Genomic DNA, 20,463 nt, shown 5'->3' with positions numbered 1-20,463 from the left:
TTTGCAGATTGGAGCTTGTTAGCCTATGTTTGTCTGTATAAACAGAAGATTGATGTTCAGAATGTTCCAGAAACTAACTTAACTGTCTTGCAGTGTTTTGACATGGAAGTTGCACTTTGTGATCTATAAGTCATAAGAGTTAAAGAAAATTTTTTTTTTAAGTGCTGATCCTTTACATCAGGTATACTCATGGCTTAATCACAGCCTTTTTAGGAGTTAGATTTCAGGTACCATTTGTACCCGTTATCCCCCTTGACTAAATTTCAATATTTCCTTTTAAATGTCTCCTGAGCAATTCTCTCTTTAGGAATGAGTAACTGCTCTTATCAGATGTCTCCCTGATCAGGTAAGCAGGTGATCCCATTTTCTTTTAAATTGACAAACCACACTTCATGGCCTTACAGTCTGCTTAGCCACCACTTTTTAGTATTTAACCTTGAAAACCTGCTTTGTTCTGATGAGCTGTCTCTGATCATCAGTGTTTATTGATCTTTGTGGTAAGCCATAAAAGGTGTTGGAGATACTCTAATTGGCACAGCAATTTTTGGCTCAATGTATTGTGGTAAGCCACGTGCTTGCAAATTAGAATTTGAAGCCCAACATATTCACAGAGACCTCTGATACACACAGGTTAACATATTGTCATGTGCTATATACACATGCAGTGTGCATCTGTCTATGTGTGTGCTTCCTCAAGCAGGTGGTAGATGAATACATTTGAGAGATATCCAGGTTTGCAATAGCATCTTCTGAAATCTAACAACAGTTTTTCTTCTAAGGTACCAGCAATTATGCATTTTGCTGGGGATACTTACTGTGTCAGATAACATCACTTTTCCATCTCTGTGTAAAAGGAGAGTGTTTCTAGCTGCATCCTGCCTTTTCCTTTTTTCATTTTATCTTTAGAGAAAAGATTTTTGGTTGGCATCACATACAGTGAAATGTTTCACCAAGGCATATATAAAAAAACACAGCTGAAAAATTAAGTTAACTGTGAAAGCAAAGCAGTCAGAAGAGAATGTTAAAGTATGCTAAAATAGATATACTTGATCTGGAATTGCTATTAGTGAGTAGGCTACACATAGTAACTAAACTACAGGATAACTTGGTGTTTCATTTGAATCTTGAATGTAGTGCAATACACATTTCTTGTTGTATCCTGTTGCACGTTAGAGTATTAGCGTTATTTCCAGAACTAGATTCCAGAATCTGATTTCTGAGTGATCTGAGTTATCTGGTATGTTGTTATTGCTGCTGAGAGGTCAAGTCAGATACAACATAGTGGATTATAGTTGCTTCATGGACTAAAACGAGTGTTGTGGTATCTCCACAGCAACTGGTCATACAGAACTTGAAGGTATTTCCCTACTATACTGAGAACATCTCAGTGGCCCTGTCTCTAAATTTTAAGTATCAACAATAAAACTTAGTGAACAAAGGGGTAAAACACATACAGTGACATATCAGAAACAAATTATATTTACCCAAGTGTTCAAAAGCAACCTGATTATGAAATCTCTGAACTGTTGGTTGTAAGTTATGACCTTTTTCACCTTCTCTTAAGCAGTTGGGAAAGTTGAGGTGTGACCCATCTGGCTTTAAAGAAAGCAAACTACAGCCGAAGGAAGAGAAGTCATTTGCTTGAGTGATCTTTAGACCACTATACTTTAAATAGTGGTCATGCAAATTATTTCCCTTCTGACAAAAGTCTTTGTTAGTTTGTCAGCCAGTAGTATCTTGTCGTTTCTTGAATCATGTGGTTCCTCAGTGGGAAGTTCTCTACTTGCAGCAATTCTGCAAATTTTGCTTCATAGTCAAAGTTTCTCTTCCGTATATTCCACACTGTGTCAGCGTTTCTGCTGGAGAGAGATCTCTTAGTTGGAGATCTGTTAGATTCCCCCTGGACTCTGAGATTCTTCACCAGCACTCTTCCACTTGCTTCCTTAGGCGTTGTCCTTTATTTGGTGTCTGCTGGATGTAATGATACGCTGTCAAATTACAGAATTCAAACTGAAGAAAGTCCAGTGACATACTTTTTTTGCTCTTCCACGAGACAGACACCTGTATTTCTTCTCTTTAGGATTCTTTACATGTTTAAGGCCTGCTGGTTATAAACAACCAGTTGTGATTGTCAGAAAAAGATCAAGATTTTGTGATCAAGATTCATTTTGAAATGGCCTCAGCATCTCATCGTGCAAATTGCACAAGATGGCAGGTGTGAGACTGTGTTACTTTTTAAGAAAAAAGAATTCAGGAAAAGCTGCTGATCTACTGACCTGCAAATTTGAATTTGTAATCGACATACCAGAAACCGCAGTAAAGAATGGACTTACTTGTGGGTAAAGAGTTAACCTTTCTTTTTTAGGGAGAAATGTAGGTCACAAATAAGAATTCTCTGGGGGAATCGCTGAGTAGGAAGTAAGCAGTTTTGGCACTGGGGACTCTGCTTGTTTTCCTAAAATGAGTTCAATAATGTCCCTCAATAAAGCCTCTTGAAGAGCCCAAGTTGATTTAAGAGGGTTCTTGGTTCTTTAATGATTATTCAACTTAAAGGTAGAAAATGAAGGGCAAAATAAATAGTCTTTCTTTTTCTTTAGTAAACCCATAGTATCCTAGTGAGATTTCTGCCATTACCTGTATTTCTTTTCAACGTATTTTTAAGTCATTTGGAAAAAAAGAGGGAGGTACAAGAGTTTGACTGATGCTTTTCATGGTGGTAAAAATGAACAGAGGAGTGTGAATAGTTGCAGAAGAATCTTGTGGTATTGAGTGAGTGAATTGAATACATGGCAAATAAAACTCCATGTTCCAAAGAGCAGAAGAATCATGACTTCTAGAAAATAGCCTTAACTTTATGTACACCATGAAGTCTGAATTAATATGGCAACAGCATAGAAAGAGATATTAGAGATACTCTAAATACCTGAAAAATAAAATTCCATGTAGTGTCAGATTAGTGCTTAGTTTGGTTCCTCAAAGTTAGTCTGATACTGGGAATTACTGGGCATAAAGAGGGAAACAAAACAGTTATAATTGTGTCAGCATGGACACGTGCTGATCCAGAAAACGTGTATTGTGTTCTGTTCTGATGAACTTCCTCAGGAAGGACCTAGTAGAATTCACATTAGGTGCCAAAAAGATTTAAGTGATCTGAAAATCTTCCTTAAGTGCTGTGATTTAATAAAATGTAACTTTTCGGGTGAAGAGATGGGAAAAAGAGAGGGACAGGATGGGAAGAAGATTGTTGAGCTCTAATAAAAGATTGTAAGTGTCATGAGGAGAGTTATTAGAGAATTAATTGTTTTCCTGAATACCAGATTTAAGGACATCAAATAACATCGTGAGATAGCTAGTGGAAAACAAACAAAACAAAGCTTGTTTCGTATCATGTTTGCCATGGGAGGTAGGAACACTGGAGATACAGTTTCAGGAAGTCTGCAAGTCAAGGCCAGAGGGAAGCTGGGGAGAGGACATGCAAGAGAAATGAACAGTAGGTTCAGTTCATGTATCCTCACTATTTCTGCTGTTGGAGAGGAGGGAGGTTGGTTTGGCAAGATGTTTGGTCTGTCTCAGTGTTAAGGATGGTGTTTGCTCTTGATTCTGTTCTTGGTTCTTGCCTAGAGCACAGGTCATATGAGGAGCAGCTGAGGAAGCTGGGGGATCTCAGCCTGGAAAAAACGAGGCTCAATGTGGGACCTTCTCACTCTCTACAATTTCCTCACAGGAGGTTGCAGCAAGCTGGGGGTGGGTCCCTTTTCCCAAATAACAAGCAACAGGCTAAGAGGAAATGGCCTCAAGTACTGGGGAGGTTTAGATTGGACATTATGGAAAATTTCTTCACTGGAGGAGTTGTCAAGCCCAGGAACAGGCTGCCAAGGGCAGTGGTGGAGTCACCGTCCCTGGAGGTATTTAAAGGACGTGTAGATGTGGCACTGAGGGACATGGTTTAGTGTAGGACTAACCCAATGGTGGGTTTAAGATTTTTCCCAGCCTAAGTGATTCAATGATTCTGTGATCATCCTGTGATGTCAGTACTATGCTGCTCTGAGATTGCAGACACATTACCACTTCTACTGCCTCCTTCAGTTCTGGCATTTATTTGTTTCCTATCATCCTAGTTCTGTCTGTGCATGCCTGGCTTACAGCTTTACAGAGACGAATCCTGTTTACCTGGATACAGGCTGTAGTGAAATAAACTTCTTTTTTTCACTTCCTACTTGAAGCAGTTGAACATAAATTTTCCCTCCTTAATTGGCCTTTTTGTCACCAAGTGATGAGAACCTTCTAGCACGCTCTTCATTTGCTCATTGCTATGCAAGGAGTGTACCTCAGAAAGTGGTGCCTGTTGTTGAATCTGTCCTTGTCCTGGCATTGTTTCCATGCAGCTTCCAGCCAACTCTAGTGAGTCAACTTCATTTTGTCTGACTGATTTTTCAGCATTCTGGCTGATGTGGCCAAAGTTGGGGGGTTTGGGTTTTTTTAACACTTTTGTACTCCTGGCTCTTAGGAGTTGTTTATATGGTATTGCAGGCTCTGCTGTCTTAACGGAGCTTGTTTTTCTTCTCTAAACTTACAGCTTTTTAAAAACATGTTTTGATCCATACGCTGTCTGGTACACAGGAGGTGCTTTGTCTTGATTTCTCTGATACTTCACTGAATTTTGTTGTTCCCTTTTGAAGAGCATGAAGCAGGAACATAAATTCCAGCCATCATTAAAGGGAAAGGTAGAAGGATTTGGAAGTGCTTTGAAGAGCAGCTAAAGACGCAGTAACAAATGAGGAGTTTGTGTAACAAGTTCAGTGCTTTGGAGAAGGAAGCTATATGAGGGAATCAATGAATCAAAAGCATAAATTAATACAATTTATTTGCAATTTGTGTTTGTATCAGCTGCAGTGAATTTGACCACCAGATCTGTTCTTTGCTTTTATCAAGAACAAACTTTGTGTTTGAGATGAACTACAAAAGAAACCCTTAGTAATTTGCGCAACTGAGTTTATTTTTACTCTTTCTCATTTTTAGACTTAAAAAAACCCAAACCAAACAAAATATCCAAAAACAACAACAAAAAACAAAACAAGCAACCTCCAAAACAAAACAAAAAACAAGAACAACAACAAAAAACCCACACATAATAAGAAAACAAACAAACCAACCCCATGCAACAAATGAAGACTAAAAAATGCATTTTATTTGGGTTTGCAGATTAAAACATTAAGGAAATGACAGGTTTCAGGCAGATGATGCCATCCTGATTTTGCCAGTTGGTCTGTACATCCTATAATACAATTTTACCTATTCTACAAAAAAATCTTCCAAAGTCAGCAGGCTCAATGCTCCCAGTATGGATGAAAATATATACCTGTATAACATAGTGTTGTTTTCTAATTTACTTCTACAAAGGAAGTTTTAAATCCATATTTTCGGGCAGTTAGTGTTGTGTAACGAGTGAAGTACTTCTCTTGAAAGTTATTCCTTAATAGAAATTGTTTCTGCAGGAAGAATGGAACTTTTTTTACTGAAAAATACTTTTTTTTTTTCACAGTATTGAAAGTAAACTAAAACTCCATCTTCTTCTGTCAGCTGGATAACTGTCTCTTTGAATGACTGTGATCTCATTATGAGTTGGTCACATACCTCCTGGAAATTGCACAGCTGTGATCCCCATCAGAAACACTGTCTTTGGACAGCCAAGCTAGTATGGGACAATTAAGTGAGAATTGTGAGATACACACCTCAGACAGCACTGAAAAGACAGTGCTCAAAATCCAGTTACATTCATGTTCCGATTTGGGCAGATTTGGAAATACATCCCCTGGGAGAAGGCAGCCTACAACCACCCCTCCCCCACCAGGTTTGGGAAAAAAAAAATTTTCTTCGAAGGAAAGTGAAAGATAAAAACTATTTATTTAACAAACACACAGGAAAAGGGATAATAATGCTAAATGATAAAACCTCCCACTCTGCTGAGAGAAACCTGGGAAATTTCAGAGTCCTTCCGTAGATCTCTCTCTGTCCCTCCTTGGAGCTGGGATGGGGTGGTGGGCCCACCTCCAGGGCCAAGGCCTTGGTGGAAAGTCCTCCCGATGTATTCTGATGTTGAAACAGTCCAGCAGGGAAAAAGGGAAAAAGACCAAGTCCTAGGAAAACAAAAGTTCATATCTCCGAAGGAAAAGGAGCTGAGGAAAAAAAAAACTGCCGAAAGCTGGCTGGAAAGAAAAGCAAGCCGGGTGCTTCCCTTCCCTCTCGCTCTCCTGCCGCAGTTGGAAAAAAAAAAAAGTCGCTATCTCTGTGTGACCTTGAACAAGCTGCAAACTGCTTTGAAAAAGTTTTGCGCAGTTTTTCCTCCCCCCTCTCAGGCTCAGTTTAAAGGCATAGAAAAGCACAAAATTAATTCCTGGGCATGGGGCAGCAACAGGGGATACACATCATAGTCACCCCAAGACACTTCAGTACAAGGTACCAAAATATTTTGCTTTCAGTGTAACCGAATTGTGTTTTGTATTCTGAAATAATACAGATTTTAGAAGATTAGTACGTTAGCTGTGAATCGGCTAGCTATAGAAATTTAACGTTTTATCTGTTTATTAAGGGAGAATGTTGAAAACGTAGGAGTAGCCAGCTATCTGGCGCTTTAAAAGCCAGGTCCTCTTCCAATGTGTTGGCCATACAGGCACTTGCACATATACCCTGCTCTCAGTGGGAGCCTCTTCTACCTTTGAATTCATCCCGTTCAGCACAAGTGTCATAAAAATGGACAGAATATGGTGTTACCTAGTTTTGTTCTTTGAGTAGCCATTCTAGCTTTCTGATTTTTTCACATTTGCTATATTTAACTGCGTGTATGAACAGCCTTACTGTACATAATAGCTGGTCTTGTCTGAGAGTGAAATGATTTTTCTTTTTTTTTTTTTAGTAAATGCATTGTTTGGTGAACAAGTAGGGAGGAAAGGCATTGATTCAGCAGTAGCATTCCTTGCCTGTGTTAGTATTTGTGAAATAGGTGCTAAATTCTCAGCTTCTATAACTCGTGCTATGTGCATTCATGCAGTGTTTTCCTTTTAATATCTGCCTGGTTTCCATTTACTTTCAGCACATCGTTTCCCAGCACGTAAGCACTTGAACTTTTGAAGTCTTGCAAGGGAGAACAGTAATCACAGGAAACCTTGTATGGTTTTTTTTTTTTTTTTTCCCCCTCTAATGTGAGCCAGCATCTTCAGTCTTGAATTAATTTGCTTGTTTTTAGTTGGATTTTGGATCTGCAGAATGTTTTGTGTGGTGCCCCATGCACTACAGCCTTTCAGGAGGGAAGAGCTGATGTTGTTTTTAAGGTACACAAAGGAGACTGTCACATCAAGATAGTGACACAGGGAATTGAAACACTGGTAGCATGGTAGATAATGCAGGGGATAGCACAATGGTTAGATCCTCCAAAAATAGAAGTAATTTTGAAAATTACGTGTATTGATCATTTGATAAATTTTAATGTGTAAGTGGAGGAAATTGTCATAAGCTGAACTGATTCTTACAAAATGTGTCACGTGATGAATTCTGGGAAGTTCTGGGAATCTAGGAAATAATTCAGTGATGCACAACTAATGCAGTCAGTCATCTTTTTAACTTCACCTGAACTAAAAGTGTGGGTATAAAGTCATTAGCATCCTACGAAATGCAGATATTTAAAATATCAGTGAATCTATTTAATATGCAAAGAAGCAGCTGTGGCATTATATTGTTGGGGTTTTGTGTCTTTTTATGATTTTACAGTAAGTAATGTTTTTAGATCTTTGCAATTTTAAAATTTCTACCAGGATCCAAATTGGCTGGAAAATTGCAGAAAATATTTGCTAACTTTTTTTTTTAGAATTTAGGGGAAATTGAGCTGGTGATATATGTAGTTAATGCCATTACTTTAGACAACCCTATTTCTGAGCATAAAATCAGATAACTTTAGTTGACCTGACAGTGTGCTTGCACTGAAAATTTGGTGCTGTCTTCTGTAAGTGGTTACAGCAAGTGACAGCTCCTGAGCATGGTGGCACCAGGTGAATATTTTTCTTTTAGAAAATGACATTGTTGGAAAGTAAAGTGAACATCATTTCACATAAGAAATGCTTTCCTGTTTCTTCAAGGTTGAAAGTTGAGTTGCCCCAGTGTTCCACCTCAGTCAGCAGTGCTGTCATTGTTGCTGTTATCATTTGGACCTGGTTACAGGGTTGAGCAGCCAGAGCAGTGCTTGACACTTGGGGCAATTAGAAGGGCTCCCATCAAGCCTGGTTAAGCAGTAGCATAATTCACCAAAATGTGTAGGAGCAAAGAGCTCCTTCCAAGCACTCCCTCAGCCCCTGTGAATGTTGTGCCACGTATGACAGAATTAAATCACTGTCAAGTTCATATAGTTATGATCAGGTAATTTAAGACTTTGAACTTAAGTTTCTACTATCTCTGAAAACATAGAAAAATAGTATTCTGGTGTCTGTCCCCTCCATGGTTCTGACATTTAATGATTTTGTGGAATTTGAGTGATATTCTTTTAGTATATGTTACCTTTTTTCTGCCCTTCTAAATAATATTTGAAACAACATTCAGCTCCACTGGAGGTCAAAAATTATTTTTAATTTAGAAATTTTGTGTTATGTTTTCAGCATACCAGGTTAAAAGCATGAATATAAATGCTGTCAGAAATACTGTAATTTTAAAATAATGCTGACTTGGTTAACCATGATTTCTTAGTACAATCTGCACATTCCCGTTCTGTGTGGTGCTAACAGATGTTGGATTGCTCTCTGAAATTGTGAATGCTTTCTGTATTTGTGTGATTAAACGTGGTTTTATACTCACATGTTGTAAATAGAGTGGTAACCAACATAACTGGCCTGTAAGTATATCTGGTGTGCTGCATCCAGGAATTTCGTATATTTAATTTTCATTATGATTTTCTTATATTTTGGCCTTCACTGAATACACGTAACTATGACAAAAGTGAATACAAGTAATGAAGCTTAATGTTTAAAGGGGGGCGGGGGGAGAAGGGGAGAATAGTATTTACAGAAGACCAAACATACTTGAATTGTCATCAAAATGTCTTTTTACATATACCATATTTTGAAATGTTCCTAAATATTAATATTTATACATAGAGTTCTCAAAAACTGAATACACTTTAAGTCTTAACTCTGTGGGATTTTGAATCTGCCATTGTAAGCATTATTCCTCTGTGGTTCCTTTCTGTATTAGCAGCTTGAGTAAATTCACAGCCTTTAAACCATTTTGTTTACAAGATAAATAGCTCATCTTAGCTGGGTGCATGTACTGCTAGTTAAAGTGCTTTTATTTACAATAGTTGTGCAGTTACATACTGACGGATCTGATTTCTTTTATTTAATTATTCATAAAGTAGGTTTTATGTCAGGATTATATTCACAGAGTCCAAACAAAAAAACCCCAACCAACCAAACAAAAAATTGACAATGTTTCAGTACTTCACAGGCCAGAGACTGTGAAGACAGAAACCCTTTTAAATGATGATGAGTCATAGGGCCCGCTCCATTTCCAAAAGCATTCTTTTGTACTTCTGCACAGGACAAAATAAATTAGGTTATACTAAGGGTCCATTAAAATAATTTGACTTGCATTTTTTCAAAGAACAGAAAAAACCCTGTTCTTATAGACTTATATTTGTGGTTTTTTTCAGTAAATCACTGCTAAGTCAGTAAAGAATTTGCTTAGAATAATGCTGTAAACCACTACTAGTATACTTACTTAAATTTGCGTAACTAAAAATACCAATTGAACCTTGGAGCCTATTTTATGCTTTAGCGGACATAATATCAAATTTAGTATAAACTTAACACAGAAAAGTACTTTTTCAAAGAACTGTATGCATGTAAACAGCATTAGTGTTGAATCCTGGATTATAAGTCGTGAATAAACAAAAATTTTCATTAGCACAGTAGCAGATAACTTGCCATGTTTCCCCCAGGATTATTGCAGAAAAGTTCTCTGTTCCTTATTCAAGTAAAATTGCAAATTCCCTAAGCTGTCATTGTAGTACAGCCTCATTTTCCACCACTACCTGGCCCAGGGGCTGCATCTCCTTCTCTAACCTTTGTCTCCTTTATTTTACTGCCTGTTGAATTGTCAGCTTAGATTTTGAAGTGTGCTGTGATGGAGTTTGAAGTTGATGTCATAGCCTCATAATGGCATTGTTGCCTTAGCAATGACACTATAGAAAATAAACATACAAAAAATACAGAAAAGGTAACTTGAAAAAAATGCACATGCTGTTGGGGGGAAAATGGGATCATACAAAAACTAGAAGTTAAAACTTAATGAATTGGAATAGAAAATTTGAGCAAGGTGATCCAGTAGGCTAATGTTTAACGGTTGCCAGTATTTAGAAAGAGCAGTCCCTTGCTGTCTGGACACCCCAGTCATGTAATTTGGTAGGGCAGGGAAAGTTGATGGTAGTTCCACTTAGCTTTTCATATAGGCTCTTGGAGCAGGAAGATTCATTACATAGAGAAGTATCCTGAACATGCTGAAACAGCAGATGTGCCACACGTGTGACAGAGTGCCTTCTAAAAAGGGAATGGAAGGAGAGGTGGGATTTGGGGTTCTTACGTTGTAAAACAGTGCTGTTTTTGGAGAAAAATGATTCAGTAGTTATTTCTAAATTTATCTGAGTTGTCAGGTTTCCAGTAAGCCTGCAAAACTCTCTCAGGACCATTCCATGTATCCACACTGCCCTTTTAGACTTTAAGCTGCTGTCTGCAGATTTGCGCTTGCATCAGACAATGCAGGAGCCCTTCTTCGAAAAACACCACATCAGTTTTTTGTCTGCCTTTGCTGACAAGGCAGGTATTATATATAGAGATGGCTGGGCCATATGGCTGATGAGGGTGTCCTTGAACGTACTTAAAAGCACAAGCACAGGGAAGATATCTCTCCAAGAGTACAGATTTTATCACCCCAGACTTGATCCTAAAGGCAAAGCTGATATTTACAGGCAGTGCAGTAGGAGCAGATCTGTAGGTGAGTTGTGTTGAGGACCCAGCACACACACAATATATATTTCAGGGTATTTTGTCTCTGGACTAGCTTCAGCCTGATCCCATGGAGTGAATGCCCATCAGCAGACCTGTGTGTAGCTGCTGGTTTGGCTTGATCCAAAAGGAATTTGGTTCATGCTCCAAGATACTTGTGGTGGGAATCCAGGTACACCTGGTGTGGGCAGATGGAAGTCTGGCATCAAACTGGTCCAAACTAAGACGTGAATGTGGGCAAACACCTTGACTCCATCAGTAAACTGGAAATTTGGCTGGCTGTACTCAGAATTATTCTTCCCAGAGCAGCATGGCAGAGGCTGCAGCAACTGGGCTGCTAACATTTGGTCTGAGTCTAGGGCTTGAGATTATTTCCTCAGAACTCTGCACAGTTCTGTACTCAAAATTCTTTTACGCTACTTTTTTTTTTTATTACAAGGAAGAACACTTTGAGTACAGAAAAGCTCATCACCCTGCTGCTTAAAGAATATCTTGACTTTTTGTAGATGCCATGTTTTTTCTTTTGAAAAGAGAAAAATGCTTTTTTCTGTACCTTCTGTGTAATTTGCAAAACCCATCAATACTGACTTTAAGGTATGCTAGACTCTTAAAAGATGAAAACATTGGTATGGACATCTTTTTAAATTGTCTAAAATTCATTGGTTTTCATGTCTGAACAAAAGTACAATCCTGTGTGCAGAGTCTATGTATGAAAATTATGGAGTACCTTCCATTATTCAGAATTGCTTTCATCTCCTGACTATGGTTGCTTCTAAAAATATTTTCTGTGCCACAGTATGAAAAATGATACTTTAAATTCCAGTAAGGGCTTTTTGTGTTGTAGCCAGTCTTTTTTATTTGTTCTTGCTATAGACAAATCTGTCATGAGGATATTGAAAAGACTTTCACTAACTTGCATTTAATTTTCTACCTGAATTTAAGCCACTGAGCATTTGGGTCCTGGGGGCTTACAGGACCCTTTAGTGTAACAGTCATTGTTTACTATAATTTTTTTTGTGCATCAGAACTGTGTTCCTTCAGCTGTGTAATTTTATCGTAGATGGTTTCAATAGGACAGGGCAGTATTCTTGGGTTTGAAGCTTCAGCTGCATGAAGCTTCAGCTGCCACTTTCTTGTAGGCCTGGTGGTGATCGTAATAGAGGTAGTAGTAATACAAATAATAGATGCCGTGAAGGAAACCTTAATCTTTTGCTCCCAGGCATGGTAATGGTAGCATTTCTAGTAAGAATAACATGATTCTTCTTGCTGGTTTACAGTGGTGCTAAGGCCTCAAAGAAAACAAGTCCTGGGGATTGCTTCTATTCAAGATACTTTTCTGTTAGTTCATTAAAAAATTTATTTTTACGAGACTGACTGATTTATCCATCTCTTAATTCAAAATACCTGGTATTCACTTTGAGGAGAACTTCCAAATAGAGTGAATTCCAATAGATTGAACTGCCAGATAGGTTGAACTATGTAGCACATACTTTACATCATGACAGTGCTGGGGGAAACACTGTAGAATATATCTGATGGGAATTAAAATTATGACACTTGATCACTGCTCACATGAAATATAATTTACATCAGTGTCTCAGCAGCTGTTACATGAGTGTGCACTTTAGGGTAAGATAGGATGTATTTACCCTGTGGGTTATTATTGTAAGGATTTCTTAATCAAGCTTAATTTCTTGTAGGAGGTACTGAAACAGCTACAAGGAAGTATTGAAGATGAGGCAATGGCATCTTCTGGACAAATTGACTTACTGGAACGACTTAAAGGTAAATATAGAATTATGTTTTAAGTAGGTTCATTTTTTTCTCCGTTGTTTTTAATTTGGGATAAAATCTTTGAAGTCATTTGCATCTTCTTTCCAGTGTGGACCATGATGATGAGGCATAGTCTCAGTGCCAAAGCATTTTTGCTAAACATTTAAAGACACATTCTCAAAAAAACCCCCCAAAAAACAACAACAAAACAACAAAAACATATGAACAAACCCCACTGCTCCTTTTATACTTCTGTTACTGTTGCTCAAGGACTTCATATTAATTGCTTTTGATATAACTCGCATTTCATTCTTCAGAAAAAAATAAGTTAATGTTGGTGTAGTTCCACCAATTTTCTAAACTTGTTTACATGTCCTGCCCTCTCCACGTTGTATTACTGGAATTTTTTCTGTCATGCTGTAAATTGATGGCCCCCTTCCCTAAAGCATGTGCTGGAATGTGTATCATCCCGTTGTATGGGAAGTGCCAAGCAAGCCCAGACCACTAACTCCCTGTATACATCCATTATCCCTGCCACTGACCCAGAAATTTCATAGGGGTGTCTACATTTAAGAGCCCTGTGACGGACAGAGTAGTCATCTGTTACATGATGGTGAAGCATCTGCAGGATCTCTGGAAAAGAAATTGTTAGGAAGTGAGCCACAAAGTAATTCACATGATGTTTATGCAAAACTCTGCCCATTTCTTAAGTCCTTTGGGAAAGAGGCAGGCAGGCTTTGTGTGGGGATGCTATTCTGATTGCTGGGATTGCAGTTAGGCCATCTGCTCAGAAAACTGCTGTTCTCCAAGTCTACCATATCCATTGTTTTTGTTCACAGCATTTTCGCTGCATTTCTGTGCAAAATGTTTCCATAAAAAACCCCCATGGATTTGCTCAGGAAGTAAGAAATTAAGATAGAAATGATCTTTTAACTTTGTGCTGCTGAACCTTCAGCTCTGAAAAATGTTTGCTGTTTATTATGCAGAACTGAATTTGGAAAGTACCAGCTTCCCTGGAGTGAAGTTAAGGCCAAAGGTGTCCGTGCGTTCCTATGGGAGCCGGGAAGGGTCTGTGTCGAGCCGCTCGGGGGAGTGCAGCCCAGTCCCTATGGGGTCATTTCCAAGAAGAGGCTTTATGAATGGAAGTAGAGAAAGCACTGGTTACTTAGAAGAGCTAGAAAAAGAGAGGTAACTTTATTTGTTTATTCCTCCAGTATGGACTGACTTCTCATTTTAACATGGAAGTTTACTGCCACACCTACTATTTAGCTATCATGAATATGGTTTTGATCAGTAGTGTATTTACCTGTCTTTTACCTTGATAGGTAAGAAACCAGGAATCTATGTTTTATTTAGATGCACGCACACAAAATATTTTTTAAAAATTGTAAAATATCATTCAGTTTCTACTGCTTCTTCATACATGCATTTTATTGTTATTCTTTGTTGGCTGAAGGTTGTTTTTATTTTCATAAGCAGGTTATCACTGTCTGAAATATATTTAAACAGTGAGGGTGGAGCATTCTAACCACCTCCATATCTCCTCACCACTCTTGATAAATGCTGAAGCTTTAACAATGTGATGGTGCAATCTCTTTCTCTCTTTTGCAATTGGTTATTAAGTGCCATAACTGGTTTATCAATTATTTGCTATTAGCAGACGTTTACCTAGCAACTCTACTCTGTCAGCAAATATGTCAGCTAAACAAAATACCTGTTCTTATCTTTAAGATGTTGTTCCCATCAGATGCTTTGTATTGACAAAACCCTGAAATTTCTTTTCTTGAAAGGCAGTGGTACCCATTTAATAGGAAGAACATACTTTCAGGTCATAATACAGAATTGTAGCACTTTATCAGTCACTTACAAAGGAAAGGCAAAGTAAAAGACACGCATCTGTTTCCACTGAAGCCATCTTTATTTCTTAAAATGAACCTGACTGAAATACCAGGTGTTTTCAGAAGCCCATCTGCAAGACAGGGTTTCCTAAAGATTTGATCCTATTTAGTGGATGGGATATCAGGCTGGGGGCTACAAAACCAAATAAACTGCAACACAGTATTTTTATGCCTAGTAGACATTAACAAGCAAAAAAATCCATTTTGAAGTTGTAATAGAAAAGTTCTGTGGGTAATGAGTGGGTTGTGGACAGCCCTCTAGAAACCCCTCCTCTAAAGAATGTTTTCTGCTGTTCAGCAAAATTTTTGCAGCCGAGACCTGAAAGGAGTATACTTCCATGATATTATGTCTAGGTCCCTTTTTCTGGTCTTACCAGTAACTTCCCATGGGTCCATACTGAGCATGTTCTAGCAGCCACTCTATTTTTTTCCTTCTCCTAGCCAGGACAACCATTAATGGTATTTGTTCTGTTGCAGAAAATGTAGATTCCTGGGGAGCTGTATAAGAATATTTAGGAATTTGGGAATCTATCCACTTGCTTTGTCTCCATGTTCAAGAGTCTAATGTGTCTGTCATTCACCATCTTAACAAATTGTGCATTTGTTTGTATTCTTCCACTGCTGTGTTTTACTACATATGATACTAAAATCTTTAAACACAGTTGAGGCTTTCAGTGTGGTTTAAGTGAACTTCTGCTCCCTTGGAACAAGGAGCATTTATAGCAGCCAGAGCTCTTTAAGGTGATTAGCACCTCTGATTTATGATCTATGATCCTTTCCCACCCTCGTGGATTCTGAGGTGATAGTTCTTTGGACTTCTTGCCAATAAAGATAGCTTAGGTAGTGAACCAGTCTGTGTTCCAAATAACACTGGAGAAAAGGGATAAGGATGTTTTAATTTCCGAGTAGCTTAGGCAGCTGTCACAGCTGATGGAATAAATATTTGTGCTGTGGAGAAGATGGATCTGTGGCAGCATGGCCAGATCACATCTGGCTTCATTATTAGTGAAATGATGGATAATCTGAAACTGCTCTGTTCTTTAAGCTGTTTCAGGTTACATGTGGAAGTATGTAGGGCATTGATGAGAACCCTGGGTAGCCAAATGAATCAAAACTTGGGGGGGGGTATAGGACTGTGCATCTAAAACCACTACCATTTCTAAAAGAAAACTAACAACTTATTTTCCTATGTCTTGTGTCTAAACTTGTTTGGCTTATTTACTAAATTTCTGTATATCTAAACGTATATATTTGCTAATAGATTTTGGACTTTGGCACTTAAACAGTCTTTCAAGAACTTGTGGAGTTTGACAAGCCTAAAATAATTTAGAATAAAGTAACACTTTTCGGAAATCTGCAGCAGGAGACCATTTCCACTCAGTATTTTAACACACTGGCACCATATATGCTGCTCATGGGCAACAGTGTTTGTGGAAGGATTAAATGAAATATTTAAATATTTAGAGCAGTTTGGTGGGCACCTGGCATCCAATCAGGGTCAACCCACCACATTTGGCTGAAAGTGAACTTCTGAGGGGAAGAAAATTTATCAACTAATTTGCCTGCCAGAATAAAGATGAAATTACTGGCCTGTATCTCATTTGTTTGGCTCTCCTCTAATTCCAAAGTTTAAAAAAAAAAGCAAAGAGAAATAGGGGCAGTGGCAGCACTATGCTTTTAAATTGCCAGTTTAGAATATTCTAATCATTAAATATCTCCTCCTTTCTTTGGCTGTTTCGAGGTATACTTGGTAAGAGCATTGTATCAGCAACAAAATTTTTCAGAGTACACTGCCGGTTAATTTTTGTGTTTGTTTTCCCTTGGCAATTTAGCAAATTTAATAATCTCACCTTTTTAAATTCTGTTATTTGCCAGTAAAGATGACAGTCTTCTGAGGAATTTTATATGAAAATATTTGTGTGCCTTGTTTATTCCTTCTGGTTTATGCCATTCCTTTTTTATTTCTTTAATGTTGATTTGGAGCATTTTCTGTCTCATTACTTCTTTCTTCCATTATGCTTTTCTCCTTTTGCCTGGCTGGTACAACTTACCTCAGACTTCACAGCATCAGCACTGCTTTTCAAGATTTTGTTTTATTTTTTAGAAATTGAAGTGAAAGTATTAATTATAGTCGTAACTTACGTACTGTGAGTAGGGTAGCATATAGTTTGTTTCCCTTCTCCCTTTTAGCCAGGAGTAATATTGACATAATTATGCAGAAAAACTTCCAAAAGAAAAAAACAGTTTCCTGCATTCATTCAGCTTCCTCTGTTGCTGGGAGCTTCAAAAGTACTGCATGAGAGAAGTCTTTCAAAAAAACCACCCTCCAGAAGAACAGCTCAAATTGAAAACTTTTGTTAACTCATAAAAATAGTGTGAAGTTCCAGAAGCTTTCTCTGTTTGCTTTGTTGCATTCTCACTGAACTTGACAGGGTATGACAGAGAACAGAATTTTCTCTGATGCTGTGAAAGTCCTAATGTAAAAGTTGGGGTATAAAAAAGATGGAATAACTGCACTGGTTTTTTCCATCTTGCTTTTCATGACCAGTAGCAGCTCTTCCACTTCAAGTCATCTCCTAACCCCAAGAAGCTGCAGGAGGCTGAGAAGGAGCTGTACTTCTGGTTGGAATAGTATCTGAGAGTAAAGTTAAATGTAGGGAACAGCTTATCAGACACATCTACAGAGACCTGCTGCTTATTGCTGCTTATTTTCAAGGAAACTGGTGTGCAGCCTGCTGTAGTTGTAGTGACCCTTCAGGTTTTGTGCTGAGAGAACTTAAAGACTGTTAAAACCTGAGTTCTCACAGAGCAGTGATACCAAACTAGTAATCCCAAATGAAGCATCACTTCAGAAGAAAAAATGACAATATTAAATCAAACAAGCTGCCCTCAGGTCATGCATTATGTTGTTTACGCAGCACTGATGGTTCCTAAGTTATTTTCTTGCTTCTAGCATCCATTGTGCATGTCAAAACAGATTGAATGACACACTGTCTCACAAACTGAATACCCTACATTTCGTAAGAGGAACTTAATCACATATTTACTTAACTGAAAGTAATCCCTCCAATTTCTGCTACCAGTTCTTTGACATCCAGAGGCAGAATTAGTCAGTCCTTTCACATTTGCAAGTCCTCATGTGGTAAAAGTACTTTTTATAAGGATCACATTAATTGTGCTTTTGCAAATTTTATTTCACAGCCTGGACACAACTGGTGCCTGGGCACTCAGTGTGGTAAAAAGGGAAGCTGCGCAGAATTCCTGTGTGTCCAGAGTTTAGGCACCAGGGCTGTGTTACAAGAGAATGGGCAGGTGGGAGACAAAAAAAATTTCTCAACAAGCTTTCCCCAAGCACCATCTATTAGTTTTTCCTTCAGTCTGTCTAAAGGGCTTTAGGAATTTCTGCCAGCCCCATCCTTGTGACTGAAAAATTACTGCTGTACTGTGATACTGCTCAAGTTACCTGCCAAATTATGGTAATCGTTTGTCACTTCTTTTCAAATCATTTTGGTTGTAAACCTGCCTGATGTTAAAGCTGTACAGTAAATGACTTAATGTGTAGCCGTGGCATCCTTAAAACAAATCTATTTCAACATAACTGTTGGATTGAATCTGGAAATTTATGTCATTTTTTCATGTTTACAAACATTAGCACTCTTAGATGTGTGTAGTTTTTCAGTCTCACATTGAAGGGAGGGATCCTCTCTTTTAATTTTCCATTTGAAGACAGGCCAAGTCACTGGTATTGAATATGGAATAAATGTTAAATCATCAAAATTAGGTTGAAACATATTTTAAAGCAGGAAAGAAGTCAAACAGATTCTGTGAAATACAATTTTTTTAATTCTTTCATTTTTATTTTGTGTGGAATATGGATTACCTTCTCAAATCGTGACTGGGATGCGTTATCAAAATAGTCAGGGGAAATTTGTACTATTGTTGTATGGTGTGTAATTGTTCCTTAATGACTTACAGTAATTGTCCATAATACAATGTGCTTTATAAAGGTTCATATGCTCTTGCTCAAGCCATAGCCAGAGAGCAATGCAAAAGTTAAGGGGTGGGAAATAATTCTGGGCAAACATGTATGCAGCTTTCTGTCTTCTGGCTAAGTATTAATTTTGTCATTTCTGTTAATAAGCAATATTAAAACATCAGAAAGAAGAACAGTACTCACAGAAAGCATTAGAAAGAAAATAGTAAACTTGTATTTAAAAAGAAAAGAAGAGTGGTTTTTCTGTTTATTCCTACTAGCCAGATTTTGATGGAAAATTTTAATACATATTTTGAGAAATACTATAGCCATGAACACTATTTCACTATATACATAAGATTTAGAAGTATATAAAATTCAGTTCGTGAAGGATTGATAAAATAGTATGTAAAATTTCCAGTGGATTTTTTTTTCCTTGGTAGTCTGCATATACTACTCATTCTGTCTTTCTCATTTATTACTCAGGTGTGCAGTGTGCTTATGATACCCATTTATAATGTTTTTAAAAGCTGCAAATGTATCTTGTCTATAACATTTGGTGGAACATACTGTTTTAAAGTATTTAGACAGTCATAGAAATCCCTTGCTTTGTGTGCTTTACCCATAGTTTAGCTATAGGTGACAAAATGAGTAAAACGACAGTGCAAATGTGAAGACAATTCTCAATTCAGTAACAGGATTGAGGGTTGTACTTGCAGCTGTGACATTCAGACATTTTGTTAAATGCAGTTTGCACTATACAAAGTATATTTTTGAAAGAAGTAGGGTACAAGGTAACACACCCCTAACAACCGGGTTTGCTTTCACAAAAGGTCTCTTAGCTTTGCATTTTGAAGTGGGTTTTTTAGAGAAATATGTATATTTTTCTCTCATAGATATGCTTAGCACAGAGGAGTGAAAAAGTTGTTTAGCCAGGGCCAGGGAACTGAACTCAAATGTTTCCTTAGGCCCTCCTCAAACCTCCAGATGGAAATGAGGTGTTAATGGTGAGACGCTTCCTCTTTCTGCTTTTAATAGATCTCTGTTGCTTGCGGAGCTTGAGAAGGAAGAGAAGGAAAAGGACTGGTATTATGCCCAGCTTCAGAACCTGACTAAAAGGATTGATAGTCTCCCCCTTACTGAAAATGTAAGTACCTCTGAGTGCTTGGTGAGCTGTCTGGTGCTATGGTCTCTGTTTAGATGCTGTGTGTATTTTATTAATTTGGCGGCATTCTTTACTATCACTTCAGTTCTTTTTTTTTCTTTTTCGTTCAGTTATCATGTAAAGATAACTTAGCATAAATAATGCCCTTTTTTCCACATAGAATTTTACACATTAAAATTCATACATATCAATATAAATGTCAGTGAAAACAGAGCAGCATTGAGAAGTCATTATGACAGATGAATTGCATGTCACTACGCTTCCTTAACTCTTGTTTCCCCCTGGTTTTTTGTTCAGTGGATTTTTCTAGTTTTGAGAGTAATATTAGCATAAGACAATGTACACAAGAGCTGTTATTTCATAACGGTCAGTAAAGTGATTCTGTAGCTTATGCAGGTGTTGCTGTAAGCTTTTACCTTGGCACCTCTAAACTGTTTACAGTCGACTCACCATTATCTGGGATAATAAAGATGTGTGATATCCCAGATAATGCAGGATTTCCTGTTAGATCTCAGCAGTTTAGATGTATTTGCAGTGCATTCCTTCACACATACAGAATTGGGAAGGTACGGTTGAGAGAGTCACACCTGATGAAGGGTCAGCCAGCCTTCT

The 20,463-nt window shown here is 37.8% G+C and overlaps 2 protein-coding genes across 11 annotated transcripts in view; one reads left to right on the top strand and one right to left on the bottom strand.

Moving 5' to 3' along the window:
* The window catches only part of LOC116437867 (T-cell activation Rho GTPase-activating protein-like), a 633,784-nt gene that overhangs the window by 154,304 nt on the left and 459,017 nt on the right, over nucleotides 1-20,463 (bottom strand). The window lies entirely within an intron of this gene.
* APC (APC regulator of WNT signaling pathway) overlaps nucleotides 1-20,463 on the top strand; it is a 95,707-nt gene that overhangs the window by 36,493 nt on the left and 38,751 nt on the right. For all 10 annotated transcript variants that reach the window (XM_032096149.1, XM_032096148.1, XM_032096150.1 and 7 more), the window contains 3 exons: nucleotides 12,743-12,827; nucleotides 13,802-14,003; nucleotides 19,725-19,833. In XM_032096149.1, the coding sequence (XP_031952040.1) occupies nucleotides 12,743-12,827; nucleotides 13,802-14,003; nucleotides 19,725-19,833 (396 nt within the window). The remainder of the gene's footprint in view (nucleotides 1-12,742; nucleotides 12,828-13,801; nucleotides 14,004-19,724; nucleotides 19,834-20,463) is intronic.

The sequence above is a fragment of the Corvus moneduloides genome, chromosome Z (genome assembly GCF_009650955.1).
Source record: "Corvus moneduloides isolate bCorMon1 chromosome Z, bCorMon1.pri, whole genome shotgun sequence".
Classification (NCBI taxonomy): Eukaryota; Metazoa; Chordata; class Aves; order Passeriformes; family Corvidae; genus Corvus; species Corvus moneduloides.
The sequence above is the reverse complement of the archived record's forward strand: the minus strand, read 5'-3'. Positions and strand labels throughout refer to the sequence as shown.